The sequence below is a fragment of the Molossus molossus genome, unplaced genomic scaffold, assembly GCF_014108415.1.
Source record: "Molossus molossus isolate mMolMol1 unplaced genomic scaffold, mMolMol1.p scaffold_m16_p_3, whole genome shotgun sequence".
In the NCBI taxonomy this organism is placed as follows: domain Eukaryota; kingdom Metazoa; phylum Chordata; class Mammalia; order Chiroptera; family Molossidae; genus Molossus; species Molossus molossus.
The window spans coordinates 97197104-97212231 of NW_023425366.1; the positions used below are offsets into that span (position 1 = coordinate 97197104).

Here is a 15128-nt window from a genome sequence, read left to right on the forward strand (position 1 = left end):
TCCGGCTTCAACACGCTGGACAGCGCCCGCGCCGCTGCTGCCTTATAACGGGGAGCTCGCGATGTCACGTGGGATGGACCCGCCCCATTGACGTCAATGTTCATTCATGGGGAAGCGGGCGGGCGCCTAGAGGAGGGAGGATGCTCAGCGATTGGAGGATGCGGTGCTCTCCCGGCCTGCGCCTGCGCACTGGTGCCTTAGCTGGAGGGGCGTGCGCTAGTGGAGCACCAGGGGAAAAGAATGAATGAATGAATAAATGAATGAATGAATGAAATGTCAAGGCAGGCGGGGTTGGGGGCTATGAATGAATGAAGGAGGGACAAGGAGAAAAGGATGAATGAATGAATGGAAGGGTGGATGCAGAGGCACTGGGAGACAGGAGGGTGGGTTTTACCGAACTTGGAGCGGCGGGAACCCGCGTAGCGATACGGAATAAGATGGGGGCACTCCCAGCACTGACTGGGCACCAGTCGGAGATCCATACTGAGGAAGGGGAGGATAAGGAATCCAAAGCCGGGAGTAGGGCCAGGCTCCCCATCCTCCCACCTCACGGTCCATGGGGAACACGCCCAAGGACGGTGTGAACCTGAGAAAGGAGGGACGGATCTGCCGCCTGCAGGCGCTGTTCACGAAGCCGCGGTGTGGGGTGCCGGCCCTGGGCCGGGGCAGATGGGTGAATCTTGCGGTTTTGATAATTCCACCGAAAAGGGTTCAAGTCGGAAGAGAAAGTGGAAAGACTGAGGATGTATGTGCCCCTGTGTCGTGTCTGTACATGGTCGGTGCGTGTCTGAAGAAAAAAGGTGTGTCTGCCCTTCTGTCCAGCTGACTCTGTAGCGTTATGTTGAGGCTTCCGCTATGCCCCTTTTCAACCCGCCACTCCCCATCCTCTTTCAGCTTCCTTTCTTCCTACTGCTCCCCTCACCCCAAAGGACGTTTGGAGGGCAAGAGCAGACCAGGTGGGGAGGGGGTTGCGCAGGTAGGGGGGGTGGCTCAACTCCAGCTCTCTCTACTGCTTAAAGGGAAGGTTTGAACGCCATGCAGGAGGTGGGGGTGGACATTCAACGTCAGATATCGCCCCTTACTGTAACTGTACCCCTAGATCGTATCTCCAGCCTGAGGGGTTGGGGCTGGGGGCTTGGAAAGCTAGAGGTTCCGGGGAGTGGGGGGCGATGACGCACAGATTGCGCAAAGAGAATCTATCAACCAGCCTGGTCCAGTGAAGGGAGACCAGCCGTGGGCGGGGGGTGGAAGGGGGATGGAAATGGGGAGGGGGGCAAGGGAGAGGGGAGGGAGCCAAGGGGAGCAGCCACTGCAGGAATGAAGGGGAAGAAGGGGGGCTGCGGTGCAGGCAGAGAGCTGTGCGGGGGCGTGGGCAGGGAAAGGGGGGAGTTACAATGACACACACCAGACACACAAGAACTGCGGACACAGGGGTGCCCATGGGCACACGCAGGGCTCAGACTGTCAGAGCCAGTCCTCAACCCCCTCCTCATCTCTTCCTAGCACTGATTCTCATCTCTCTCTCTCTCTCTCTCTCTCTCTCTCTCACACACACACACACACACACACACACACAGAGTCACTCACGTGTTTTCCCTCTATAGCCAACAGTAGCTTCTCGGTTCCATCAGTGGCTCGACTTTCCCAGAAGAAAACCCATCAGCTCTGTGAAGAAGGAGGTGGGGAGGAGTAGAGAGGAAAGAGAGAAGAGAAGGCAGCAGGAGAGGGAGGAAGGAAAGAGGGAATCTGGAACAGGTAGAAGAAACAGGCTAAAGGAGGGGAAAAACTGAAAGCCAAGGTGACTGCGGAGATGCCAAGGAAAGGAGAAAGAGAAGAGGGCAGCAGACCCCACAGCAGTACCTCACCCCCCCCCAACACACACACATGCAACAGTCTAGGACCTCTGCTGCCCCTGTGGGCCCCCCTCATTCTTCCTTTCCCTCCTTATCTCCCCCGCCCTTTTCCCCCAGCCTGGTTACTGAGAGCACTGGAATGAGGAGGGGGTCATGTAACCTTCCTGAGGAGGATGAATCAGAGAGAGATGGTTCAGACATCTGGAGGGGGGGAGGGAAAACCATCCAAGATGGAGGAAGAGGGAAAGGAGCCAGGGGGGAGACTGAAAGGCTGATGGGGCTAAGAGACTAAGTGTGAGGGAAGACAGGCACCTAGAGAAACTGTTTCTGTCTGGGCTCATGTATGTTGACACACCTATGTGTGCATGTACATGTGTGTATATATGTGCACAGAGATTAGTGAAACATATGGGAGGAAAGAAAAAGAAAGGGAATTGGGGGACCAAGAGTGAATGGGCATGGTAGTGTTCCAATATAAATATGTAGTGTTTTCCAATCTATATGGCTGTGTTTTTGCCTGTTTCCAAGTGTCTGTTTGTGTGGGTTTTGATGCCGCCCGAGCGCCAATATACCTGTATAGTTAAGAGTCTTGAGTGCCTCCAGTCTGGGCATCTGCTAGTGTCTGAAAAGTGTGCCTGGGTTGGTGTGTCAGTGTGTGTGTGTGTGTGTGTGTGTGTGTGTGTGTGTGTATACACATGTGTCTTTGTGCAGTTCTCTGGGTCCTTTCATGCCTGTTAGTATATGTTAGAGATTATGTGGACTTCTATGTGCCTTTGCTCTTTCCTGTACCTTCCCCACATTCATGTTTTCTCTAGATTTTTGTGCCATAAAGCCTCAGTGTCCAAGCCGTTCATTTGCAGCCGTCAAATTGTGGTCCTTGCCCCTTGTTTTCAGAGTGTTCCCTCATTTCTATATTCTTCTCCAACTCCCCACTCCTTCCTTTCTCTACTGTAGTCTCAGTCATCATGAGGTGGGAAGGGGGAAGCAAAGTGGAAACCTCAGGTACCAATGGCAATGGACTTGGTGATTCCATAATCTGGATCTAGATCCCTTTTATCTGCAGGGTCTCTGAGTGTCTGGGTCTGTTTCTGCCTCACTCCTTTCCAGTTCCCTACCTGGGTCAAGTTTGTTCATGCACACTCTACCTCTCAAAGGTGTACTGTATTCTTCATACCCTGCTGCCTCTAGGGGCTTCTGGAAAAAAAAAAAAAAAAAAGCTGGATTGGGGACAGTTTCCTGGAATGGGAGAGAGAGGGAGATGGCAAGAAAGAAAGAGAAATGGAGACAGAGCTGGAAAAGGCAAAGCTGAGATGGGGACCTGGAGGGGACGCCTGGTGTTTGCTCTGAGTTGTCTGTACAAATCCATTTCTCTTTGTCTTTGTTTCTGAGTCTCCCATTCTCCAATAGGGCAGGAGGAAAAGACGGGGTCCAGCAGAGTAGTGATCCAAGCTAAAGATTTGGAAAGCCAGAGGAGGGGGCAGAGCATTGTGTCTTTTCCCTGAAAAAGTTTGGGAGAGTAAGAAAGCAGGGGCTTGTCCCTTTCCCCCTCAACACAACACCCCCTTGCAGCTAATGGTTCCCCATTTCTCCCCTTCCCCCCAACCAGTGACTCACCTCTGCAGCCTTTCATTGCGTCAGCGATGGGAGGTGGGGGGATAGGCAGTTCGGAGACACTTTATGAGAGGGGCAGGGGTCTCCACTTCGAACAGAAAGAAGCTGTTGAGGTACCCCCCCCTGAAAACGGCCCCATTAGAATGCATTATTGCCCTATTCTCTGCCACCCAAGTTCAGTAGGGTGGGGAGTCCTGGGAAGGGGACTGGGAGAGGGCTGGGGGCCACTGGCATGTCTAGGGTTATAGGTAATAGGAAAGGGTTGCTCACCCTAATTTTCTGTCCCCAGGTCCCATTCCCTCATACTCCCACCCACTTCTGAGTGGGGGAGGGGATGCCCAGGAAGCTGGGGGAGGGCAAAGCCGCAGAGATGAGTCACCAAGAAAGGGAGAGAGAGGAAGAGACAGAGATGAGGAGAGACACAAAGAGAGACAACTACTGGAAAGACTGAGAAAGGAAAAACACACATGCCATGAAGGTGATATCCACAAAGTAACAAGAAAAAGAAAATTGTTTACTTCCATAATTCTGAATCAGCCTTCTCCAACACCCACCTGTCACACAGACACAACACACTACCATTCAGAGTTACATTGATATTCTGAGACACACCCATTTGCACAAACACAATGTCACACCTAGCCTAGCTGGGTCATGAAGACCCATGATGAAGATGCGACAGAGTAATGGAGATTCACGTTGAGAGCCTTCATTCTTCTTACATGGGATGTGGAAGTGGGTAAAAACCCTGAAGGTATGTGACTTCAAAAATCTAAGATGCGGATCAAGAACTCAGAGGCTACACCTTGCACACACGACGACACACTCACAGTTCCCTGCCTCCCCGTCCACACATACAAAGCAATATATCAAGCATCGTCCTCACCAAAAAGACACTTGGAGTACCTGATTCTGGGGTACACCAGCCACGTTGTCCCGAATACATCTCACCCAGACACCCCCTTACTCGTACACACATGTACAGAAACGCAGACACACAAAGAAGCCCATGTACACACTCATACGGACGGAAACCACCTGGCGCTGCCTCACCCGCGTACACACACACACACACACACACACACACACACACGCACGCGTCCTGGCGCCCCCGCGTGTTACTTTTCGGGATCGCAGGCTTCACCGCTCCGGAGCTCGGCTCAAGGGGAAAGCGGTGGCCAGGGTACCTCCACCTTCTGTGTGGTGCCCATTCAGAAATGGAGAAAGCGAGCGTGCTGGCCATGAGAGAGTTGAGAGCTGGATCTTAAGGCTGGATCTCAAGGCTGAGGGAGGCTGGTCCTGGATACCATGAGGAACTTGGGGGAAGAGCCCATAGAATTTGTACAGCACTTACTACCAGATCCAGGGGAAAGCGAGGCAGGGCACCGCGCTACTGCCCGCCTTTCTGCTTCCTGGCTGGCGTAGGGGTTGGGGCGCACAAGGGCTAGCAGCCTTTCCCTGCTCTCCTCCAGGAAGTCATTAGCCCCATTGTCACAGGGCTTAGAGATCCTCTCTAATACAGGCTACAGGGGAAAGGGAAGGATAATTCATGTCATGCCTCTCCACTGAGAAGTAAAACAAACACAGGGTGGGCTAAGAGTCCATTTTATTGCAACACAGCCTTGGTTGAAGTGACAGGGAGGGTGACAGCATGGCCAGGCACAGGAGGCAGAGGAACACATCGGCAAAACCAGAATTGCAACACTGGTGAAGCTTTGGTGGTCCTCTTTGCCCACCTTCTACCTCCTGGCATCCTTGTCTGTCTTGGATTCCATCCCAGCGAACCCTGTGCTCACTGTCAATGTATCCTTAGCAGCTGTTCTTTATCCAACAAGAAGTTCAAGCTACTGCTGTTAAAGAGAGAGGTTCTGAGGCATGTTTCAGGCTTGGGATACCTGGGTTCTAGTCCCTGTGAAGCTCCCAGCTACTGCAAGTGACTGGGAAGTCACTTTAATCTTTCCGGCCTCCATTTCCTTCCTCTGTGGTAAATGTGAGGATCCAGTGTAGAAGACAGTGCTGTGCAATACAGCTGTTGCTACTTTCATTTAAACAGAAGACTGTCAAAGTACAAAAAGCATAAAGGAACTAGAGAAAGGGAGGAGTGTCCAGAAATAATACCTGGAAGTGAGGGTTCCAGTCTCACTAGAAAGCAGCCTGGTTAGTTAGAATCGGGAGACAGCCCCACAATGGCTGAGGGACAAACTCTCCAGCCTGAACCCTCTGGTTCTGCCACTAGTTGGGGGCATTAGGAGGGGGCCTGTGAAATAGCAACATAGTGCAAAATGGGAGGAAAATTCCGTCAGAGGGTGCAAGCTCAGAAAGGTGCCTTACCAGAGCGTAAACTGGGGGTCAAAGTAAGGGGAGAATTATAAATCTATTTCATTTACATGGTCTCTGTATTGCATACAAGGTGGGTAATAGAGTTAATGGGGAAAGGAAAGTAAGAGGCAATGAGGAGCTAAGTATCTGGGAGGTCCCGGAAGGAGGAAGATAGGGGTACAGAGAGGAGGAAGAGGACACTGATCTAGAGGCACAGGAGGCTAAGAGGGTAGTGAGGGGAGCAAGGGGAAAGCTCTGGGAGCTTGAGAAAGAGCAGGAGGAAAAAAAATTGATATCCGGCAGCTGTGCTCCTGGAGAGGTAATGGGCGTTGCACACACTTCTATCTGCTTTCACTCAGGAGGCAGAAGGGAGAAGCCAGGAGGGACAGAGTTCGCTCCCAGGGCAATAGACAGGAAAAGCCTGTGAAGGAACCTGTTCTTTGGCCGGGGAGGGAGAAAGGTGGACAATAGCAGCGCAAGGGGCTCCACCAAACCCAGATTAGGATCTGGCTGTGGGCAACGGCATTTGCGTATGTTAAAGGCAAGATCGCAGACCAAGAGATAAGGGGGACAGGAAAAAGAGGGTCCGGCCACGGAAAGGACAGGAGGCAGGGTAAGGGGTGGAGCTTGCAAATAAGGGCAGGGTTTTCTGGGGATCTGAGGAAGGGGACGAGTCCAAAGCGCTTTTTCTCAGATAATAGAGGCCTCAGATGTCGGCCTCCAGCAGGTACTGCTCAGTATAATCCTTGACCAGCTCGAGCCCCAAGCCGGCCTGGCAAAAATAAGCCAGCTGTGACCACAATTGCGGCGCCGGGAAGAGCTGACACATGACGTTGAGGCCTGCGAGGCGCGGCGCCTGGCGCTGCAGGTGCCACAGAAGCTGGCTCTGCACCTGAGCGCAGTCGCAGCCGAAGGCATCGATGTTGAGATAGCACCACGTGCCGTCGCCACCATGAGGGATAGGGAAGGAGCGTGTGCACAGCGTGATCACGCGCGGGCGCGTGCGGCTGTCCACTCGCCACTTCAAGGCCTTGGATGCCAGCAGGCGCAGGTTGCTCTCGCTCGGCTGGTAGGGCTGCCAGTCCTGGATGATGGTCCCGCCCGGGAGCACGTCGCGCTGCACCGAGGGCGACAGCAGGAGGCTTGCCCCGTCGCCGCCTGCTTCTGACAGGGCCTCGGTGGGCAGCGGTGAGAAAATGCCAGAGTCCCGCAGCGCCGCCAGCCTGGTGCCCAGCCCTGCCAGCAGCGCCGACGCGTTGGTTGAATCGGACCAAAAGGATGCCCTGCGGAGGGCACAAGTGAGCAACGGATGGGAGGCTGGAGAGCTGGCGAGCCGAGCCGAGCCGGGCGCCTCTGCCTCTCTGCATCTTCACTCCCACATTCATAACCAAGGGTTCCCACTTGGGCCCCACAGGGGCACAGATCGTGCAGTGCAGGGTGAAATGGGATATATGAAAGCCTAGGTCCCCAAGGGTAGAATGGGCGAACCAGGGGCAAAGCCTCCAAATAGGAGAGGTGGGGTCAGTGTGGAGTATCCAAGGAACTGGGGGTGTGGGCCCCGGAGTCTCTGAGAGAAGTGGAAGTGAGGAAGCAGATCAATTGGTAGGATGAAGGAGGTGGGGAAGGGTAACGGCTCAGATGTTTGGGTCCCTGAAGAGAGATAGGATCGATGTAGGGGAGGCAGGGTCACGGAAGTCTAGACTCCTGGGCTCTTTAGTCTCCCGAAGAACTGCGGGTTTGACAGCTGGGAGTCGGGAGCTGTTTGACTTCCCTTTGGCAAAAGGGCCTGGGGTAGTTAGAATAACGACTGGGAGTCCCAGGGCAAGGCTCAAGGGCGCCCCCACTCGGTAGAGCCGGCAGACAAAGAAAAGCCAGTGACTGGCTGAGTCTGGGGAAGGACGCCGAGCCCCCTTGTCCTTCTCACCTGCTTGGTGATTAGGCGGTATTTCTTCAGTTCCCGGGGGCCCAGCTGGTCGTGCCACCTCGACCCCCGGGTGCTGTTGCTTGACCAGCTGCGAGCAGAAGCACTGCAGCAGCCCGGCCACGCCCTTGCTTGTTGTTCCCAAGGTGCCACGCGCAGCCCCTCCACCAGCGCCGTCTTCCCGGCGTCGATCACGTGCACCGACTGCAGCGCGATCTGTGGACCCAGGCGGTTAGGGGGTCCCTTCCCCGCCTCCGCCCCTTTCGGCTCACAGGGCTCGCCTCTTCCCACACGCGGAGCTCTCCTTTGTCATTACCCTGGGCGCTAGGCCAGACCTGGTGCTTGTCAGAGAGCTCTCCTCGCTCAGCACTTGGGTGTCGGATTCCATAGCTGGCCGTAATGGTCTTTCATCAGGGTCGCTTCCACCTCTTCAGATGTTGTAGCTCCCGGTGCCAACAGGTTCCTAAACACTCGCCACGGCCCTTTCCTTAACCCCACTCCCAAGAGATCACCACGCCCCAGTTACCTACCTTGTCCCTTTCCTCTTGGCTCCTCTCTGGAGCCCATCTCTGAACTGGTCCTGTTCGCCCACCGCAACCAGGCCTTTGTATGAGAGGTCCGTCTACTCTGGGGTCCTGGCCCCACTTCCTGCTCCACTTTTTTGTGCTCCTGTTCCCAGAAACTCCTCAAACAAATCCTCAAATACCAAAGCTCTCACCTGTCCCTCGGATCCCTCCACTATTCTGAGTTCTACAGGTCCCCAGTCCACCTCAGTAACTAGGCCCCTGGATCTGTACACCCTACTCTTTGGTTCCAAAGCCTACTCTATATCCTTAGCAACCTGACAAGGGCTGGGGAGGGAGAGGCTCGCTCCCTCTCCTTCCTAAGATCCAGGCATCCAAACTTGGCTTCACCCCTTTTCACCTGGGCCCCCTACCCCGGTTCTCACCACTCCTCCATTGCTTCTCACCACTCCTCCATTGCGCTTGGCCAACACCAGGGTGCGGTTGGGATCCCGGAGCCAGCTGTGATAGCAGCTGGGAAGATAGTGGAGGCCACCGTAGATGCCCCCAGAGATGGCCAGCACCTCCTCAAACTCCCATTCTGTGGCTACCATGAAGTCCAACTGCTCAGCCTCTGCCTCAGGCTCAGATCTGGACCTGGGCTTGACCCATAAGAACTTGGCCTTGGCCTCAGGCCCTGAATTGGCCCCCAAAGGCTTGTTCTCAGCTTCCACCCCTGATCCAGACTTGGACTTAGCCCTGGCCTCCTGTGACAGGTTTTCTGAGAGTGGTTCTGCATCTGGCTCAGCCTCTTTTTTGGGCTCTGAGGTGGCTACACCACAGCCAGCTTCCAGCTTCATTACCCTGCAGAAAGAGAGAACCCAGCATTAGGGTCAGAGCCCACTGTTTCCACATCTGGCCCCCTACACACAAACAGTCCTCACAACCCCTTCCTATACAAATACTGCTTCTCTTCTGCGCTCCTAGGAATAGAGGGCCTCCAGATCCCCACTCCCACCAGCTCCAAGAACTCCCAATCCTACCTTGTTCCACCCAACTAAGATGTTTCTTAACACTCACAAACTCAGGACCCTGTGAGCTCCCCAGAGATTAGCCCCTGACCCCCTCATCCCCAGTCAGCCAAGAACTCAAATGAAAGAAGGGGGTATAAATAATAGAGGAACACCCCTTCAAGGGCCCTACCACCTCTCTGTAAGAACATGAGAAATTTCCATCATCCCCACTCCCCCTCCAGAAGGGTTTCCAGGGAAAGCAGAGGATTCAGCTCCCCCACCTTTCCTGCCACTGTCACTTACCATTCCAGGGCAAAGGGAGGGAGAAGTAGACCCCAGATCTCCATATCGCTGCCCCAGTGCCCTCCAGGCCCGACACACATATTCAAACACAAGCCAAAGGAGTGGACAAATGGATAACTCCATTATAAAATTGCAAGCCAGCCCTGGCCGGTTTGGCTCAGTAGTTAGAGCATTGGCCTGCGGTCTGGAGAGACCCAGGTTTGGTTCCCGCTAAGGGCACATGCCTTGGTTGCAGTTTGTCCCCAGCCCTGGATGAGTCGTGTGGATGGCAACCACTCAATGTGTCGATGTCTCTCTCTCTCTCTCTCTCTCTCTCTCTCTCTCTCTCTCTCTCTCTCTCCCCCCCCCCTCCCACTCTATCTGAACAAAATATCAAAAAATGTTCTTGGGTGAGGAAAATAAATAAATAAATAAATAAATAAATAAATAAAAGAAAATCGCAAGCCATTGCTTCCAGGCTCCCCTTCCTTCCTCCTTGAGTCTGTTCCCTCCTTAGGGAGACTTGGCTCCATTTCAGGTTGAGGTGATCATTTTGAAAAGGGTTCTGTTGGGGCTCCAGCAAACAAAATGTCCACCAAGATTACCCATGCTCCCTCTCCATTTTCCTTGCCTCCAAAGACAGAGTCCTTCCTCTTCTCTCTCCTCCCCCTTCCTCCTTTTAAAATGTGTTCCTGCGCCCTGGCCAGTTTGGCTCAGTGGTTGAGCATCAGCCTGCGGACCAGAGAGTCTTGGGTTTGGTTCCCACTAGGGGCACATACCACAAAAACAAAACAAAACAAAATAAATAAAATGTGTTCCTGTGCCCTGGCTGGTTTGGCTCAGCGGTTAGAGCATTGGCCTGGGATCCAGAGAGACCCAGGTTCGGTTCCCGCTAGGGGCACGTACCTCGGTTGCAGTTTGTCCCCAGCCCTGATTGGTAGTGCGGGTGGCAGCCACTCAATGTGTCCCTTTCACATCGATGCTTCTCTCTCTCTCCCCCCGCCCCCCACTCTATCTGAACAAAAAAATGGAAAAATGTCCTCGGGTGAGGATAAATAAAATAAAATAAAATAAAATGTGTTCCTGTCATCTTTGCCCCATCTCCCACACAGGACTTTCTGCCCTTTCCATTCCTCAAAGTCTCCTTTCTGGGTCAATCCTCTGTGGATCTGGCACCTATTTGGCCTCTGACTTTTCTCTTTTCCCTGCCCAGAGACAGGGTAAAAAAGAAAGCCCCTCTCCAAGTCCTGATGACCATTTCCAGACCTTCCTCCTCCAGACCAACCAAATCAATCAATCAAATCCCCCTTCTCTCTCTTTCAGCCAATTATAATTCTCCCCTCACATAACCTGCAATAAGCCTCATTAACCAACATCCCAGGGGGGACACATCCAGCTAATTTGTGGAGGGTGACATTGGCTTGGTTGGATTTGTTGTTGTTGTTGTTAATCCTCACCAGAGGACATTTTCCCATTAATTCTTAGATAGCATGGAAGGGAGGGAGGGGGAAGAGAGAGAGAGAAAGAGAGAGGAAGAGAGAGAGAGAGAGAGAGAGAGAGAGAGAGAGAGAGACATTGATGTGAGAGAGACACATTGATTGGCTGCCTCCCTCATGATCCCGACCGGGCCAGGGTTGAACCTGCAACCCAGGTACATACCCTTGACCCAGAATCAAATCTGAAACCCTTTAGTTAGGGCAGAAACTCTAACCACTGAGACAAACTGGCCAGGGCTGGAGTTTTTGGTTTTTTTTTCGTTTTTTTTTTAATTATTGAAAGTATTACAGATGTAATTTTCCCTGACTGACCCCTTCCTCCCCAGTCCCACCCCCTCCTGCTTTCCCCAACATAATATCTGTCCATTGATTGTGTGTGTGTGTGTGTGTGTGTGTGTTTTAAACAAGAACATGGGAGGGAAGAGATAAACCACAGAACTTATATGCATGTATGCATAACCGATGGACACGGACAACAAAGCCGGGTATGGGGTGGGGGGGTTGGGGAGGAGGGTGTCAATGGGGGGAAAAAAAGAGAAACATCTGTAACAAAAATAAATTAATAAAAAAATTATTAAAAAAATAAAAACAAGAACATGACCTAGGCTTGGGAGAGGCACGTGGTTTTGGGATGATTTTCACTTCCATAACATAAACAGAGCTTATGTAAACACAGGGTGCTTGCTGCACAAATAAACTGCAAAACTTGAGCACCATCTCCCTCTTTCTTTTCAATCAATGCTGATGCATAAGGCTCTTCCAGGTAAGACAGTTCAGGCCAGTATCATCAGAGGCACAGTCTCAGAGGATCTTAGAGCACCAGCTTAAGTCATCAGAGACTACCAAGTTCAACCCATTCCTTTCACAGTGAGGAAATCCAGGCCCAAGACTATAACCTTTTCTGGCTCCCAGGCCAGAGAGGGAGCCAGAAAAACATAATTTTAAAATCTTGTGTGTGTGTGAGTGTGTATGTATGTATCTGGATCTCCAAACACAGCCCGAAGAGTGAAGATAGGAATAACTGGGTCCTTGGCAGGAGTCAGACAGAGGTCTCAAGTGCTAAGAACTGAGCTGACTCAGAACCAGAGATAGGATTGTGGGAGGAACCCCCACTGCCTTCCTCCTACTTTCAGCAATTTCTAGGCTAACAACAAGCTCAAATATCAGACCCCTTGGACCGGGCTCTAGGGATAATGAGTCCTAGAGATGAGCAAGTTAACTTGTGGTTCCCATCAGCATCTTCAGGAAACCTCACCAGCTATTCATGGGTGCCTGGAAAATGAAACCTGGTAATTTAGGGATAATTTCAGCAATTCCCCACTGCTCCCAAGGGGGGCAGAATGTGAGCAACTTGTAAACTGGAACACATCCAACAAATCTAAGATAGGCGTCCTAGCCGGTTTGGCTCAGCAGTTAGAGCTTTGACCTTCGGTCTGAAGAGGCCCAGGTTTGGTTCCCCCTAAGGGCACGTAACTCCGTTGCAGTTTGTCCCTGGGCCCGGTTGGGTGTGTGGGTGGCAACCACTTGATGTGTCCCTTTCACATAAATGTTTCTCTTCCTCTCTCTCCCTCCCACTCTATCTCAACAAAATATCCAAAAATGTCCTCGGGTGAGGATAAAATAAAAATAAAAAAATAATAATAATCTAAGACAGGCTTTTCTTTCCCTCCCTAGCTTTCAAGATGAGCAGACAATTTCCAGTGGTGTCTCAAAATCTCAGACTAGCCCTGGCCGGTTTGGCTCAGCGGTTAGAGCGTCGGCCTGCGGTACAGAGAGACCCGGGTTCGGTTCCCGCTAAGGGCACGTACCTCGTTGCAGTTTGTCCCCGGCCCTGGTTGGTCGTGCGGGTGGCAACCACTCGATGTGTCCCTTCACATCGATGTTTCTCTCTCTCTCTTCCTCTCTCTCCCTCCCGCTCTGTCTGAACAAAAAATGCAAAAATGTCCTCGGGTGAGGATAAAAAAAAAACTCAGACTAGGTTGTAAGGGGTGTGTGTGTGTGTGTGGGGGGGTCGCCAGGGTCACAGGGAAGAAGGAAAGGCTTGCCAATTAATCACCTATCTTTTCTTCCAAGGCAGTCCTTTACTTTTATTCCCTTTTGGGGGAACACAAAGATTCCAAGGTCTTTAAACTCTGGAGGAGGCGAGTGCTGGGAAAAAAGTAGGCCAGGGGTTCCAGGCCAACCCAAAGCTGAGGCCAGCTCCACAACCCTTGCTCCATACTCTGATCACTTCCCACCATCCGGTATGATACCCTCCAACCTGGTTCCTTGAACTATAACACCCATCAAGTGTCTAGGCAGAGGCAGCCCTGTGCTTCCGAGGCACTGTGGGAAATGTAGTTCAGGCATCTCTTGGACCAAGCTACAGGAAGAGGGGCAGCATTTCCCTCACCATCCATATCCTCACATCCTTGTATCTGTTCTTTCTATCTCATAAATATGAACGGTCACTCTGGGGAGAGGGGGATGATTGAAGTAATCGCTGGGCATGCTGGGAGCTCTCCCCATCCCACCTCCACCGCACCCCACACACCTGAAATACTGATGCCCTTGAGGTCCCAGCTTTGGGGAGCTGGATGAGAGAGGAAAGGGGGCAAGAGCGGAGAGGCGGAGACAGAGAGGCAGCTACACAAAGTGCGCAAAGACAGCAAAAGCACAAGAACAGAGGCAGAAAGGGAGACAAAGGCGAACAGGGAGATTCCTTGGAGAGAGGATGGGAGAGGAGAACGGGAGAAGGCACGAATACCGAATCACAGACATGACACCTCATGACTCAGGGCTCAGCTGATGCCAAAAAAAGTCCCGGCACTGCACCCCCTCCCCAGGTAGCCTATAAATAGAAAGCATCGTGACACACCCCCTTCTCCCCGGTGTGTGGTGGGGGAGGGGGTCTAGGACAGGAGAAAACCAGAAAAGAGGCTGGAAGAGAACAGACACCTGGAGAAAAAAATCAGGGGAGACAAGGTGAAGTGGGGCAGAGGCAGGGAATGAGGAAGACGGACCAAGGAGTCGGGGAAAGAGGGTGCCTCAGAGGGCCACAACCATGGAAAACGGGGTTGTACTGGAGGGTCTTTCCTTCTTCCCTCAGACCTTTTCCCGAAGTGGGGGTGGGGAAAGCAGGCGGAAGAGAGATTACAAGGAAGCTGTCTAACTTGGCGGGGGTTCCCCTAGGCACCAGATTCTGGGGACAGGTGGGAGCGAAATGGCGACGGGGTGGGGGAGGGATGATGTCTCAATTATCTGAACACCTTAAGTCTCAATTATCTAGGTCACGGGACTGGGAGGAGTTTGGCCCTGGGGGCTCAGAGGTTCCCCCCCACCCCGGGGGACGGCGGCCTCTGCTGTTCCCATTCCGCCGTGGAGGAGCACGCCTCCCCCTCGGGTCCCACGGCCCTCTTACCTCGCCAGAATGGGAACCGGGGCCGGGATGCTGAGAAGCGAATCGGGGTGGCCTGCCAGACAGCGAATGGTGCCGAGAAGGGGTCACTTCGGAGCCCGAGGGTCAAATTCGGGTGACGCCCGGGGACCACACCTGTCCAGACTCGAGAGTTCGAATGCAAAAGTGGGGTCTGCGCCGCAGCTCGGTGCAGCCGGCAGGCTCCGGCACCTAGTGGTTTGGGGTTCGGGCTTTGCTTGTGGCTCGGTTTGGCCTCGGCTTGCGACTCGGAGGGGTGGAGACCCCAGCGACGAGAAAGAAACCCGGCACGGATTCGGAGCGGACTCGGATCTGGCCGGGGGCTGGCAGGAGTCGAGCGGGGTGGGATGGAGAAGAGCAGTTGCCCCGGGAGGCGCGGTCTTGGGGGCAGGCGCAGTTTGGTGGTCCAGTCCTGCTGAGGAGACTCCGCCCCCTGTTCAGGCCGGCAGAGGCCCTGAGGGTGGGGAGCTGTCTTGGATTTTGGTGGAGGGGGTGATGCTGGTTTAGTTATCGCCCCCTGCCCACAACACCTCTATGCTCGGTTCCGTAGTCCCTACCGCCCCGCAGACACGCTCCTCCAGGGCCAACCTCTCTCTGAACGTAATCCCCTTCCTTCGACCTCCAGCAGATAATTAAAAGCGGCTAGAAAAGGACACGGAGATGATGGCCCTGGGGACAGGATCTGAGAAACTGATAGAGAAAATTCGAAACCCGT

The 15128-nt window shown here is 53.2% G+C and overlaps 1 protein-coding gene across 1 annotated transcript; it reads right to left on the reverse strand.

Moving 5' to 3' along the window:
- Window positions 1-6489: 6489 nt before the first annotated feature.
- Window positions 6490-9067, reverse strand: NAT16 (N-acetyltransferase 16 (putative)). Its single transcript, XM_036278527.1, is given in 7 exon segments — window positions 6490-7041; window positions 7043-7066; window positions 7708-7759; window positions 7761-7837; window positions 7840-7920; window positions 8675-8851; window positions 8942-9067. Coding segments are annotated over 7 exon segments (1089 nt in total).
- Between the last annotated feature and the right edge of the window lie 6061 nt (window positions 9068-15128).